Genomic DNA, 14632 nt, shown 5'->3' on the forward strand with positions numbered 1-14632 from the left:
TCATTCTGCCATATTTTGTTTACTATGCACTTCACTGCCTTTCTACATCATCATTAGGTGTGTTAACAGACTTGATTGTCTGATCGGTATGTAAACACTGACTCATTGCAAATTTAAATTTAGAACCATCATCACCATGTATTATAAACTGGTGCATAGGGTTGGGAATCGTTAGAAAATTTCCGGTTCCGGTTTCATTAAAATCATTAAACAACTATTAAAAAAACTGTGGTAAGGAAAAATGCACAATACTCAACTACTCAATGCTGTTTATTATTTACTGTCAACTTAATTTAAAGGTTGGCAATGTCATAATTCAACATATATTACAGTATACAAATAAAAAAAGTTTCCAATTCCGGTTCCATTTAAATGAACTATTATTATGTTTTTTTACTATTTTACCTTCACTGAATGCAGTGTTGCTGGAAGGTAGTAAGTAATGTTGAGTAATCCTAGTCAAAGTTGATGTTTTTTACACTATCAATAACATTTTGCTTTTCAAGCAGGAATAAGCTGGTTGGCCAAATAGTCCCTTGAGGGCTAAGACACTTGTTCATTTCCCTAAACTAATGAAATATAAACTATTTTACTTATAACCATGTATACACGCACTCCATAAAGCCCCTAATTTACAAATACAGATTGCGGCTCATCTGTGGAGTGCACGTCATTGGAAACAATGTGCTGAGTAATTAAAGAGGCAGGGCGGCGTTTCTGTTATTTGGTTTGTGACATACTTTACGGGAAATGCCGAATCATCCGAACACTAGCGCAAGGCTGCTCACAGCGCTTGGTCACGTGTCGCACCAGAACCGAAACTTAGAAATTGTTCACGGTTCTGGTTCTTTTAAAAAAACAGACCCGGTTCTGAATAGGAACCGGTTCTCGGTTCCCAACCTTATTGGTGCATTATTAAAATATTGTGCTACCCTTATGCTGCTCTAGTTGAAATTATTGTCAACCCTTTTGGTATTCAGAATTATGGTTTGTTTTTTCTCTACCATCATTTCTTCCAGCTGTGGTAGATGTTGTTTATGGTTTGATAGGAGGCACAGTTCTCATCTGAGCATAGTGAACATACCTGTCTATTTTTTGTTATGGATCAAATCTCAGCATCAGAATCTGTTTTTGATTTATTGAACTCATTTCTGCTTAGCAAAAATAGGCACAATTTTTTTTATTTGTTGTGTCAACTGCATTTGTTCCATTTAAATTTTAAATGAATTTTAAATAAATTTTTCCATACTTTGTGCGGTTTCCAAAAAGAGTGCCACATTTCATTGCAGCCATGATATTTTGCAATAAACCGTATTTGTTAGAAACCATTGCAAAGCAAGAAGTTTTACACACACAGCACAGAGTTTTACTAGCCTTGGCATATGCACATAAGAAAGTGTAATGAATGTTTGTGCATCCCATGTTACTGAGGTGAAAGTGACTGTGGCCCTAGCATTGTAAGGTTTTTTCTTTGTGTCTGTGTCCACCCTCTTCTCTCTGGTGTCTGGCAGCCATGTGGTTTGGTATGTGAGGAATGTGTCCAGTCGTAGGTTAATCCAGTAGAAGGGGGAGGGGTGGGGTAGGGTGGGCCAGCTGAGGGTGCGGAGTGAGAACTTGGGAGCTGAAGCTCATAGCAGTCCTCCAGACTTCCAGACTACCCTGATTTTAACTAGAGAGAGTCTGACACTTTCATTACACAAAAGTGTCTAAATGTGTGCACTTCCACATCACTCAAACCAGCAACTGATAAAGAAACTATGCAATTATTGACTTTAAATAGCACTTTGTTTTTTTGTAATTACGATTACAGTATCAAACCGATGTATCAATGGTGAATATATGTCGGTTATAAACAGTGGTGGAGCTAGAGCCCACCCTGGACACCCCTCTGACTCAGCCACTGGTTATAAAGCATTTTTTAAAAGAAGAAAAATTGTATTCATTTGGGTCAGACACATTTAATCATACTGAGATCATGCACTGCACTTCTAGTTCAGACCAGGTTTGGATCAAATTAAATGAAACCAGAAGCATGCGAGGTATGATCTGCTGACCAAGTCTTGTCATATTACAAAGATAACAAGTTATGAGTTATATCTGAATTCTTGTTTGGGAGCTCCATTTGATTTTAATTATTACCACACATTCTTATGGCTGTGCCTGAATTATGCTGGAATCTCTGTAATCAGCTGTTCATTATTCAGAGAAGAGTTGCTAAGGCCTTGACAAAGGATGCAATGAAAAGAAGTCAAGAGCCCTCTCTTTACTCGATTATATGCTTCCCTTTTCTGCAGCTGTGCTGATAGGAGAGGCCATTCTTCAGAATCCTTGGCTGCCATATCTGTGTCTCTGTATCCGAGACAGATAGTGTCATGAATGTTCACAGAGGTTGATGTAAGCCACACAAAAGGAAGCATCTCCACCCTGGAACAACTTCCAGTTCTTGTAACCTGAGCCCTGAACCTTTTATCTAAAACATTGTCTTTGAACATGGCATGTTTCATAGCTCTGCTTTATGATGAGATCAGTCCAACATTCTGTTCCTGTTGATTCATGCATGTGAGGACACATTGAGTTTTTGAGTCCTTGTGTTTTCTGCTATCTAGATAAAAAAAAAAAGATGTTCTAACAATTGTTACATGTTTCCTTTTATGCCATTATCATTCTTTCCCATATTCTATTACACATTTGGCCTCTCATATAAGGGCGGGTTCTCGAATGTTAGACTTTTAGTGAGCAAACCATGCCCAGGTGGAGGAAACCCCATACTGAGGATGTGCTCTGCTGTAGATCCTTTTCATCCCAGACAGCCCTGACCTCCGCTGCCAGAACAGGAAAGCAGTCAGCACTGTTTTATCTTCAGGCATCCCCTTTCCCATAGGTGAACTTAGTCAGATACCCCTGTGTCTCATTAGAGGACTGCAGAACAGAGACCTTTCCATGCCTAAAAAGAATGAGGTAAATTGGTTTTGGCATTTTAAATGACCTCACTACTTTTTAGAAGTTTGATAAATCTCCACAAGTCCTCTGAGGATGCTAAATTATGCATAAAACAATCATAATTCTGACTGCTTTAGTGGAGCAGTGATCAGTCTACAAGCAGCACTTCAAAGACACAGTTGGTATTTTATTTTGATATAAAGGTATTGGATCGATTTCCTGCAGTCTCTTCACACCGAGAGACATGCAACAAAGCTAATAAAGCTCCCAATACAATATGAAATAAAAGAGCAACTTTATTTCCTTTGGTAGTTGAATTTTGCGCTGTGTGAATATGCATTTTCACACTGTAGGTACAAGAAGAAATAATCATATAATTCTTGATCTAAAGTAGATCAAGTGTAGCACAAGCAGTGCTAAATGAGTTAAGTGCCAAAATGTCATGCTTAGTAAAAGTAAAAGTCTGTACAAACATTTTAAAACAATGACTTTTCATTTAAATTTTTCCTGAAAAGAAAATGTCTATGGCCACCATTTTTGGGTTGGGCTGGCCAAGTTTATCTTATCTTGTGATTGTTGGTTCCACCAGACACACAGATGCCTAGCGTTTCAAGGATGGCCTGTGCTCAGAAGCTGTCTGATACTGCAAGAGCAACCGTTTAACAGTGGCATGAAGTTATTTATCTACATCATTAGCAACATTCTGCAGCTACAGATTCGGGAACTGAGACACCACCCAAATGATCACTTGGAAGAGCTCCCAGGGTGGGTGTGTGTTCGTTCACCCCTGGTTTACAGAAAATGTATTCAAGTGAATCACAACACTCTGGAAGAGGATGCAGAGAGTTATGCTGTAATACAAATGATTACACACTCCGATTACTGTGTATGTGGTTTTGTAACTGCTGTACAATGCAGAGGAAGACGTTTACTTTGATCTTATTGAATCAGATCTCCTGTAGGAGGAGGAGGCTGCAGGACATTAAGTAGTACATTTGAATCTGCTAATCTCCAGAATTGGGCATAGTCTCTTAATTACCTACAGTCAAACCCAATTACCTACAGTCCGTATGCATCACAGTTTGATTAAAGTGAACAGATGTTACAGATATCAGTGTACTTAAAGCATGTCAGAGGCTTTCTCATGCACAGGATAATGTTCATGCAAGTATCTCTGGCATATACCCGAGTTGACAATTATCTGTATGTGCCTGGGAAATGAAATGCATAATTAGGGCAGAATTTTGGTTGCACTGAAGCTAAAACATCAATAACAGTAAAACGGCAATCCATATCATGTAAGAAAAATGATAAGTGCTGTTAAAAGCCTTTTTTAAGCCGATCCTCAAATAAGCGGTCACATGGCATCGCCTATCTTCCTCTTGCAGAGGTTTAGTATCACTATAAAATAGTTTTGCTTGCTTTTGAATTTTCCTATAAAACCTTTACTTTTGAAGTTGCGAAAAGATTCTGTTTTGTGGAAGACCAACCTATTTACGAAGTGAGATTTGCAGACAAGTGAAAAACCTATTTTGAATATAGACGAGATGTGACACAAGTTTTTCAGATGTTTTTTGGCTTGTATTGTAGGCCAACACAGCATTTTCAGTTGGCACTCATTTCCATTTTAACTTAGCTGTCTTCCCTTTATGCTGTTTTCTTTCACTAAAACGTTTTGTTTGTTGAAAAGACAGAATAGTCATAATATGCAGTGTTGAGTATATACAAACATGACAGCAGGTTATAATAATAATTGGGCAGAAATAAACCATAAGATTGCATCAGAGTACATGTGTCTTCTGTGTCTGATAAATCACTTTGTGGTGAAAGGTTTGTCTTTTGCTGCTTAAGGTACTTTTAAATGTCAAAGTGGATTGATGTGAATTAAAGGCTCAGGTGAACTGAACTGAAAATGCTGACCCATTTTTCTTCTCGTCTCCTCTTTTGCAGATCGTGAGGACCAATCAATTCTTTGCACGTGAGTAACCATTAGGTCATCATTATTCAGCAGTTACAGGATAGGTCAATCAGTCAGAGCTGATGGAAGTGATGTCAGGTTCCTAGTGCTGCACAGGAATTGGCTTTTTTGGAATCATACATGTACAGCCATGTCTGAAAACATGAGTCATGATACTATCATTGCGACATTACATATCAGTAGCTGCAGCTGTTTGGCATGTAGAGCATCTCACAGTGTGAGTCAGACCCACGGCAAATATTTCTAGTCAGCCTATAAGTATTCATCCATAGAAATTTGAGCTTTTGATGCATTAAGCCTGAATTATTGTCTTTGCACATTGTGAATAAGTAAACAGCCTCTCGCATGTCTTAGTGGCACTGTAATAGGTTATGAGAGTTGGTTTTAACATCCTCTCTCATAGTCGACCCCTTCTAACATACCGATATCACTGTAGCACATGCCATTCTGCACACCCACTGTGAAGACATGATGTCCATGAAGCCTAATGTCCATGTAGCTTGAATGCATGGTTAAGGAATCTCACACTCAAAAGCTTGAACACAAGCAAAAAACAGATACATTCTAGAGCTTTTAAAAGACTGAGTTACCCAGAATTCTGTTTTCAAACTCACAAGACTTAAAGGGATAGTTCACCCAAAAATGAAAATTTGATGTTTATGTGCTTACCCCCAGGGCATCCAAGATGTAGGTGACTTTGTTTCTTCAGTAGAACACAAACAAAGATTTTTAACTCAAATCATTGCAGTCTATCATTCATATAATGTAAGTGAATGGGAATCACAGCTTTGAAAGTCATAAAACATATGACAACCCTGCGGCTTGTGACGATACATTGATGTGTAAAGACACAAAACGATCGGTCTGTGCAAGAAACTGAACAGTATTTATATAGTTTTTTACCTCTGATTCACCACAATGTCCGAACTGTCCTGAGCGTGTTTGCGTCTTCTTCTTCAGCTGACTTATAAGTGCATTACCACCACCTATAGGACAGTTCGGACTTTGTGGTGAATCAGAGGTAAAAAAAGATTTTAAATACTGTTCAGTTTCTTGTACAGACCGATCATTTCGTGTCTTTACACATCAGTGTATCGCCATGAGCCACAGGGTTTAATTTGGTATTGTCTGTGTATGTTTTTTTTTTACTCTCAAAGCCGTGATTCCCATTCACTTACATTATATGACTGACAGACTGCAGTGGTTTGAGTTAAAAACCTTTGTTTGTGTTCTACTGAAGAAACAAAGTCAATAACATCTTGGATGCCCTGGGGGTAAGTACATAAACATCAAATTTTCATTTTTGGGTGAACTATCCCTTTAAATTCTGTCCAAGCTAGTCTTTTCTACAGAATATAAATAAAGACAATTCATGGCTTCAGAAAACTGAATATATTGCAGAAGTCATACAGACTACTTTTATAATGCTTTTTATTATCCTTTTTGGAGCATGAGATCCTTTAGTGTTTAACAGATTCTTCTAGTAGATTATTACTAGTAGGTATTGCTAAATTTAAGCGACGTGAGGGTAACAGTTTTCTTCAGAATGGAATAAAATGCAGGAGTTTTGAGAGGTGCTTTCAGAAGATAGACTGTTTACATGACATCTTAATCTCAATAATCATTGGGAAGCGATGCATTTGGCAAAGATCATCTATTGTGTCTAATCATCTATGGCTGTAGCTGGGGTGCTTTTAAGGGTTTTAACTTTATTGAGAGTTTTATTGTGAGCTATTCGTAATGTCAATGCATATAGTTCTTTACAAATCATTTTGTTATAAAATATCTGTATTGTAAATGCATTTGAATTTCTTAAAAAATACTCTGACATTTCATAAATTAAATGTTTTATCTTAAGACGGGCAGAGTTTTTTTTTTATAGGGTTTTTTTTTTTCAGCTTTACTCAGTGCAACCTTTAACATCCAAATTAAAGTTGGAAAAAGGATAACCCCCTCCTGAAAATGACTTCACCTTCACAATGAAACACAAAGCCATATGATTTTTAGCTGTGTTCAGCTGTGGTCATTTTGATTAGCTCAAAATGAAAAGAGCTTTCCTGGGGCATTTCAGTCCTTGCTAGTGCAACTGAAGCAAACAACCAACTATGGGTGGCAAGGCATTGTCAAAAGATCTCAGAAGAAGTGAAATTGAATTATTTGGCCTCAACACCAAACAATATGTCTGATGGAAATCCATTAAAGCTCACCATCCAAATAACAGCATTCCTACAGTAAAGCATGGAGGTGGTAATACCCTGTTATAGGGTGTTTCTCTGCAGCAGGGACTGGAGCACTTGTCAGGATAAAAGGAAAAATGGATGGGGCAAAATACCGTCAAATTCTTGAGGAAAATCTGCTGCCTTCTTCCAGAAAGTTTTCAATGGGAAGAAGGTTTACCTTCCAACATGACAATGACCCAAAGCACACAGCAAAACTGAGCACTAGGGGTCGACCTATATATCGCCAAGGCCAATATATCGGCTGATATCTGGCATTTTTCAAATATCAGCATCGGCCGAAAAGTTTTTCTGCTTAGCCGATGTGTTTGAGGTGGCTGTTATTTTGATGTCACGCCGGACTTTTATTTTGACGGTGCTGAGAATGGCAGCATCAGAGTGCACACAGCTCACGCTCTCCATCTTGTTTACTGTCGTTGTTAACAGTTCTGTCTAATATGGATAGAAGTCTGGCTTATAATCAGATAGAACAATTAAACAAAGGAATAAATGTATACAGAAAGTATTATAATGATTGCTTTTATATTATTAGTAATAGAAAGGCAAACATTATAATACTTTCTCGTTGCCGTTAGCATTAAGCAAATATGCATTTATATAATTTAAACAAGTCTTTGAATGACTTATGAACATTTAATTTCACAAACCTTGCAAACTCGAATCCAGCTGTGAGACCTTGTGAAGTGTAAATTTTTATCCATCATGATCGCGTGTTCTGTGTGTGACGGTCGGTCCGGGTTAATTAAATGCTTTAAACTCGTGATTTCAAATTATGCTGCGCTTTATGTATTTGTCCACTGTCATATTAATGTAATTGTCACTGTATGCTGTATGTAAAATGAATGTTACCCTCGCTTTATTTGAAAAATATGATTCCCAATGCACACAAACTTCCCAGAATACAGAGTGCCCTGTTGGTTACAGTGTTTACTTCCTTTTAAATGATTTTTATTAAATATTTATTTATTTGTGAAAAATACATTGTCATCTAAATTATAAGTATGTTTATTTTTACAGATTTATTTTTTAATCCATTGTCAAATGATCTCAAATTTCTTAAATATTAATAATAATAATAAAAAAAGATATATCGGCTTTATATCGACTATCGGCCTCACTGGTTGAACGAGGAAAAGATGAATGTCCTTGCATGGCCTAGTCAGAGTCCAGACTTAAAGCCCATTGAAAATCTGTGGAATGACTTGAAGACTGCAGTCCACAAACAATCACCATCAAATTTAACTGAACTTGAGCAGTTCTGCAAAAAAGAGTGGGCACATGGCAATGTCTAGATGTGCAGAGTTAGTAGAGCCAAATCCCAACAGACCAAAGACTGTAATTAAAGCAAAAGGTGGTTCAACAAAATACTGACACAAGGAGGTGATCCTTTTTTCCCCCTGACATGTTGGTGTTATATCTTTCACTTGGATGTTATGAGTTGCACTGAGTAAATACAGTTGAATAAAACAAAAACTGTCTTCATTTCAGGCTGCAAAGCAACTAAATTTGTGTGTGTGTGTATATGAATATAAAAATAACAGCTGACAATATTAACAGACAAGGCACAATACTGAGGTAGATTATTATTAAGCTCACAAAGTTTGTGTGGTTTACTATTTGCATGAGATTTCGATGTTATATTTCATTGATTGGAGCAGTAAGTGAATGACTTTACAGGCCGTTGTTGAAGACTTTTTTCCATTTATGGGCAGGTTGGGGAGAATAATTTTTTAATCAGACCTGTGAAGAACAGTATTTCTTGTATCTATATCATCATGTTATAAAGTCATTGAAACACACATTCTGCATGTCAGTGATATAATATAAGGCTTTTGATGTTCATAGTGTAATACACCAGCACTAAAGACCAAATTCACCTCACCCAGAGTCCTAGCTGCTGAAAGGAACTGCAGCTGAAAAAACAAACAGCAGACCTGTGATACAGGATGCAGCCTGATGCTTAATTTAGTTTGTGGAATGCAAATGTGCATAAATATCTACCCAATCTGTTGTGTTTTATTTTATTTGGGTAATTTATCATTGTATTGATATTTTTATGTTTGCTTTTGATTGGAATTTTCTCTCGCAGAGGGGAATCAGGTGCTGGAAAGACCGAAAACACCAAAAAAGTCATCCAGTACCTGGCTCACGTTGCATCCTCTCACAAAGGAAAGAAGGACCACAACATTCCAGTGAGTTCCATTTCTCTCTGCCATTCACTGAATCTTTAATTTCGACCTTCTTGTTAAATTCCACCAATGATATAGGTGTGGAGGGAAGGATGTGGGTATATTTTTGAGAAACTGTCACTGTCATCTGACTCTGATCAGGTGTTTTTTTAGGTGGTGTTTACATAAGATAACAGAATAGAAAAAAATTGAGAAATCCTGAGTAAAACTTTAATAAAAAAAAGAGTGGCAAAAAAAGTTTGCAGTTTGCAAAGACATCGGTCTAGTCATCCATTGCTATGCCGGGGGTGCTTTTAGGCATCTTGACTTTCTACAAGAGTGTTTTACAAATAGCTTGTTACACAAATAGTCAGAGTTGTTAAAACTATTCTGTACTGCATTTAGAGTTGAAGCTCTTTAATTCAAACTCTTTAATTTGTAATGTCTTAAAAGTAATCTATTTTAGTTTAGACACGTTAGTTACAATGACATCAGGGTGCTTTTACTGGAAGACTAATTTTAACCAAATTAACATACATCAGTGGATAACCTGCACTTGTATGTCATTGATAGTGTTGTGTGTAGATTCTAATGTACTGATAATGTTGTATAGATGATCTTCTTGTAATAACTGCTGGCTCTTAACCATGTGTAAGTATTACACGTGGGCCTACATTGAGAAAACATCTTAGTGGCTGCAGTGCTGGCCTGTAGTATGCCATCTTCATGGAGTTTTACCAGTCTCTTAATGTATGATAACGTGTATTACCTTCAAAACTATATGAAAGCATGCTGAAGAGTTTTACATGCTGTAGTCGTTGGTCGTAATGTATTTGCATGGCCAAATATGTCCAACATACCAAAGGCCCAGATCTGTCCCATGGTCTAAGACACTTGGAGAATGTGGCCCTGATGCCTTCTAACATATTACATTTGTTTATTGTATACAAACAGCCAGAATCTCCTAAAGCAGTCAAACTCCAGGCAAGTTCCCTTTATGCTTTTTATACCTGCTGTGCTTGTGCATGCAAAACTAACCTGCTATGAAAACAGCAATGGAATATAGCCAATCCGAGGGGAAATTTTCGGCACTTTGAGATATTTTTGATACAAGTAAACACATTGCTTTAAGGGGTTTGGGTGGTTTTCTTTGAATAGTTTGTACACATTTTGTCACATTTGCTAAATGGTTTTTAATGTATGCATGCTATCCTTCAGAATATGAAGGGTTATTTTCACCATCTCTAGTGCTGGATAAAACATATTAGAGATTAACCTAGTTAACTTGTCAGGATAGCTAAGGGCATAGTGATATATTCACATGATGTGAAATCTTGTGAAACATTTTAATGTCATTTTCATACTTGTATGGAAGTAATGAGCTGATCATGTACAACCTGACCTGATGTCTAAGATATGTTAAAAAACAACAACAAATGAAACAGAGTGGTTTTAGCACCACACGTAATGGTCAGTTCTGTTATTTAAACCAGCAACATTCTAAACCAGCAAAAGCCTCATTCACAAACTGAGAGAGTGTCTTTCACATAAATTCACAACACATTTTGTTCTGCTTTTAAATCACCCATTGCTTGTGTGTGTTTTGTCTGTCGTGTGTTTGTGTGTTTCTCTCTATGTGACATTAACACCTCTGTTTCCATGTTAATTATTTGATGACAGAACGGAATCCTGTTTTATGTGAGTAGTTTGTAGTCACTTGTTTTATTCCCGTTTTATATATATATATATATATATATATATATATATATATATCTCTCACACCATTCTTTGGGCATAGGAAACTGTTTTGTTAATTTTACTCTCTCATCTTTTATCTGTTTTTACTAACGACTTCTCATTCTTCTGTATAACATCTGCTTGCTTAATTATTTTTTTCTGTTCTCTGTGGATCCAATTTACTATACTTTTGAAGGTGATGTCAAGTAATTCACATGTCTATGAAACTTTACACTGTGCTGTATTTAAAAATACTGCATGATGGTTCAGTGGTCACAGTGTTGAATTCCCATTTCTTGAATCGCATGTTACTCTGCTCCATCCGTGCAGTTGGAAAGTTCTGGAATGTCCATTTACAAAGAGCTCTGCTACAAAGAGGAGCTCAAATTTCAGTAGTTCTTGGCATACCTTCTATAATGATGAAAGTACCTTTTTGACAATCTTTTCAGCCCTTCATTTGCTAGAACTTGTCATTACTAATGTAATTTTGTCATACTACTTCAATGATTAATTTATCTCCTATTTAGATGAGAGCAAAACTTGTTACTGCTTGTATAACGTTTCATCACTAAGGCTTTTTAAAAATTCATTATTATGACTTTAGTTACTAACTTTTGTCTGTCTCTCAGATACACCCAGATATATTTAAACAATTTAGCAACTAGTCAACCGTTAGTCTATTTATACGCTATTTATAATAATATTATTATAAATATTAAATGTTAAATCTTTAAACCTCAAAATTCTCTCTACTATATCCACTAATATTATGCCGTGATGTGTTCCGGTTTCATGACAACAGCAAGAACAATGGGACACCTGTCTAAACTTCCTATCAGGTGTACGTGGACAACACTGAGAGTGTTTAGAGGATGTAAGGGGGTGGATGTCCCAGATTTGTTGCTGTGGGAGCTGTGATGCAGACTAACTCTGTGATGTGGCACAGTGGGGCTTAGGGCGTCTTATTTGAGGAGTTTCCTCTCCAACCCCCCCCATGCCTGCATTTCAGGCAGTCAGTGAGAATTTGCACAAAAACTCCCTCATGGCTAGCCAGGCTTTAATTAGGTTTGTAGGGTAGGGTATTTTTACTCCATCCAGATGATCTTCTTCTGGTTTGAGGGTCAAATGAAGAGAAATGGATTTACTATGGAAGCAAGCCAATCATTGTTATCCACACAATCTGAACAAAATATTGTGAAGAATGCTGTAAATAAATGGGATTAGTGATCAAGATGATATGAAACATGTTAAGGGATAGGTCACTCACAAATGAAAATGGACTATTTTAACAATGTCCTTACTACCTTTCTGGCCCTTGAACATGGTAGTTGCGTTGCTGTCTATGCAGGGTCAGAAAGCTCTTGGGTTTCATCAAAAATATCTCAATTTGAAGATGAACGAAGGTCTGACTGGTTTGAAACGACATGAGGGTGAATAGTTAGACAGAATTTTCATTTTTGGGTGAACTATCTCTTTAAGTTTAGAGTTAGTCATCACACTCCAACACTTATATGAGTTAAAAAGGGGATGTTAAAAATGACCTTACTAATGGTACAGACTAACCCAAGGTGATCTGCAGTATGCTGTTTTAAGGTAGTATATGCTCAAAGGTTTATAAAATACAAAACATTTTGTCTCTCCTTTCGCTCTGTTTTATTTCTGTTAAGTAGAACATTTTCACTGGGTTTCTTTTCAAGATTTCACAAACATTATTTTATGGCTTTTTAGTTATACACACTACCATTGAACTTTAAAGTTCATTTTGTATTTTTTTTTTTATGAAACTTCATTTAATCATGTATTTTAATAATTGGTATTTCAAATCAGTGACTTTTGCATTACAGGGAGAGTTAGAGCGTCAACTCCTGCAGGCAAACCCTATTTTGGAATCCTTTGGAAATGCCAAGACAGTGAAAAATGACAACTCTTCACGCTTTGTAAGTTGGTCTATTAAGTCTGATCTTATTGTAACATTACTTTAAAGGGTCTTGAAACCCTGTTTCAGCACTGGTTAGTTCTCACCACAGTTTTAAAACATGCTGCTAAAGTTGCCGTGGAGCTACAGAGTGGAGGGGAAGAGGGGAGACAGACAGAACAACAGCGTCTTTGGATTCAGATTTTCACTCTAATTGGATTTTATTTCACTCTAATTGAGTTAAAAGAGATCAGTGCTTCCTTCAAATAAAAGCTGCAATTCACTATTACATGGAACAAAATGAACATATATTATACATAGGGCTGGGCCGATAAACGATATCATATCGAATCGTGATAATATTTATGTCAATATCAATGATAAGCTCTGGGCACTTTTACTCTATATAGATTAATCTAACAGTCATTTACACAGCAGAAATAAACACGACAGCAGCCAGTCAGCATGCAGCATTTAATGAGGAGGTCAAAATGTGTGGATACGGCGATGAAAGTAAAGCGAAAGCAAAACTAACCTTGAGTTATCCAAAGATGACGAAATTGTCGATAAAAATGAATTAAATTAAAATTTCAGAAAACGTAGTTTAGTGTTTCATTGCCACAATGTTTTATTACATTCTTGTTACATTTTGGCAATGACATTTATTACGTTTACTGATTATGTTTATTTATTACGTTACAATGACATTTATTACATTTTTCGACTCTGCATGTAGTGTCTGGAAAGGGCCATTTAGGTACACACTCGCAATCTGAAAGAGCTAGGCATCTGTCTTGCATCAGCTCCTCTCGCCAGCTGATTGAGTTTTTGCTGGCATGCGTTTAAGTCAGCAGAAAGCTTTTAAGCATACAAATAAATCAGCAGCCACAGAGGAATTTGTTTTTTCTTTTAGGTAATTATTTTGATGGCATTTGCTGCAAATAAGCATGTTTGTTAGCCTTTTACGCATGCTTTAAGTACATATTTCTTTTAAGTAGAGCTGTTTAAACATGTGCTGCATATCATGCATGCATAAGCCCTTCTGTTAAAACGGTAAAGAGACAACCATCTGTTCAAATGGATTCTTAGAAATGTTGATTGGACCTATATATAATGATCGTTATAATGCAATGGTATGGTTTATAAAGCTGGACCAGTATAAGCGCATCATAGAAAAAATACACATCTTAATTATTTGTTTTTCCACAGGGCAAGTTCATCCGCATCAACTTTGATGTAACCGGTTACATTGTGGGGGCCAACATCGAAACCTGTATCCTGATCTGATAATCATTTCATTACATTTAAGCAATGCCACAAACAGCTGTAAGATCAAATGAAATGGTTGAATTTCTGTGTATGTCTTTATTCTTCAGCAGAAGTAAATGTATGCAAATTGACCTTTTATGGACTTTTAGAATAGTGAAACTACTTTAAACGGTTACTATAGCTGCATTTAGAAACAGTTATTTATTACCGCATCATAAGCTGGTTTTGATGTAAGTGTCAGAATTTTAGAATTTTATTTTACAAATAAAAATAAAATCAAACAAATTAAAATGTTTGTAAATTAGTTTTATGATGTTTAAATGTCACATTTAAGTGCCACAAAAAGCTGTACAGCTGTGATTTGATGTAAACTGAAAAATGAACAGTA

The 14632-nt window shown here is 36.5% G+C and overlaps 1 protein-coding gene across 6 annotated transcripts in view; it reads left to right on the top strand.

The window, feature by feature from the left end:
• Positions 1 to 14632, top strand: part of LOC109062335 (myosin-10-like) — a 63574-nt gene that overhangs the window by 24702 nt on the left and 24240 nt on the right. For 2 of the 6 annotated variants that reach the window (XM_042757723.1, XM_042757726.1), the window contains exons 4-9: positions 4891 to 4918; positions 9245 to 9347; positions 10278 to 10307; positions 11004 to 11021; positions 12905 to 12997; positions 14185 to 14248. In XM_042757723.1, the coding sequence (XP_042613657.1) occupies positions 4891 to 4918; positions 9245 to 9347; positions 10278 to 10307; positions 11004 to 11021; positions 12905 to 12997; positions 14185 to 14248 (336 nt within the window). The remainder of the gene's footprint in view (positions 1 to 4890; positions 4919 to 9244; positions 9348 to 10277; positions 10308 to 11003; positions 11022 to 12904; positions 12998 to 14184; positions 14249 to 14632) is intronic. The other 4 variants (XM_042757724.1, XM_042757727.1, XM_042757725.1 and 1 more) reach the window with 2 other exon arrangements.

This window comes from Cyprinus carpio, chromosome A6, assembly GCF_018340385.1.
Source record: "Cyprinus carpio isolate SPL01 chromosome A6, ASM1834038v1, whole genome shotgun sequence".
NCBI lineage: Eukaryota > Metazoa > Chordata > Actinopteri > Cypriniformes > Cyprinidae > Cyprinus > Cyprinus carpio.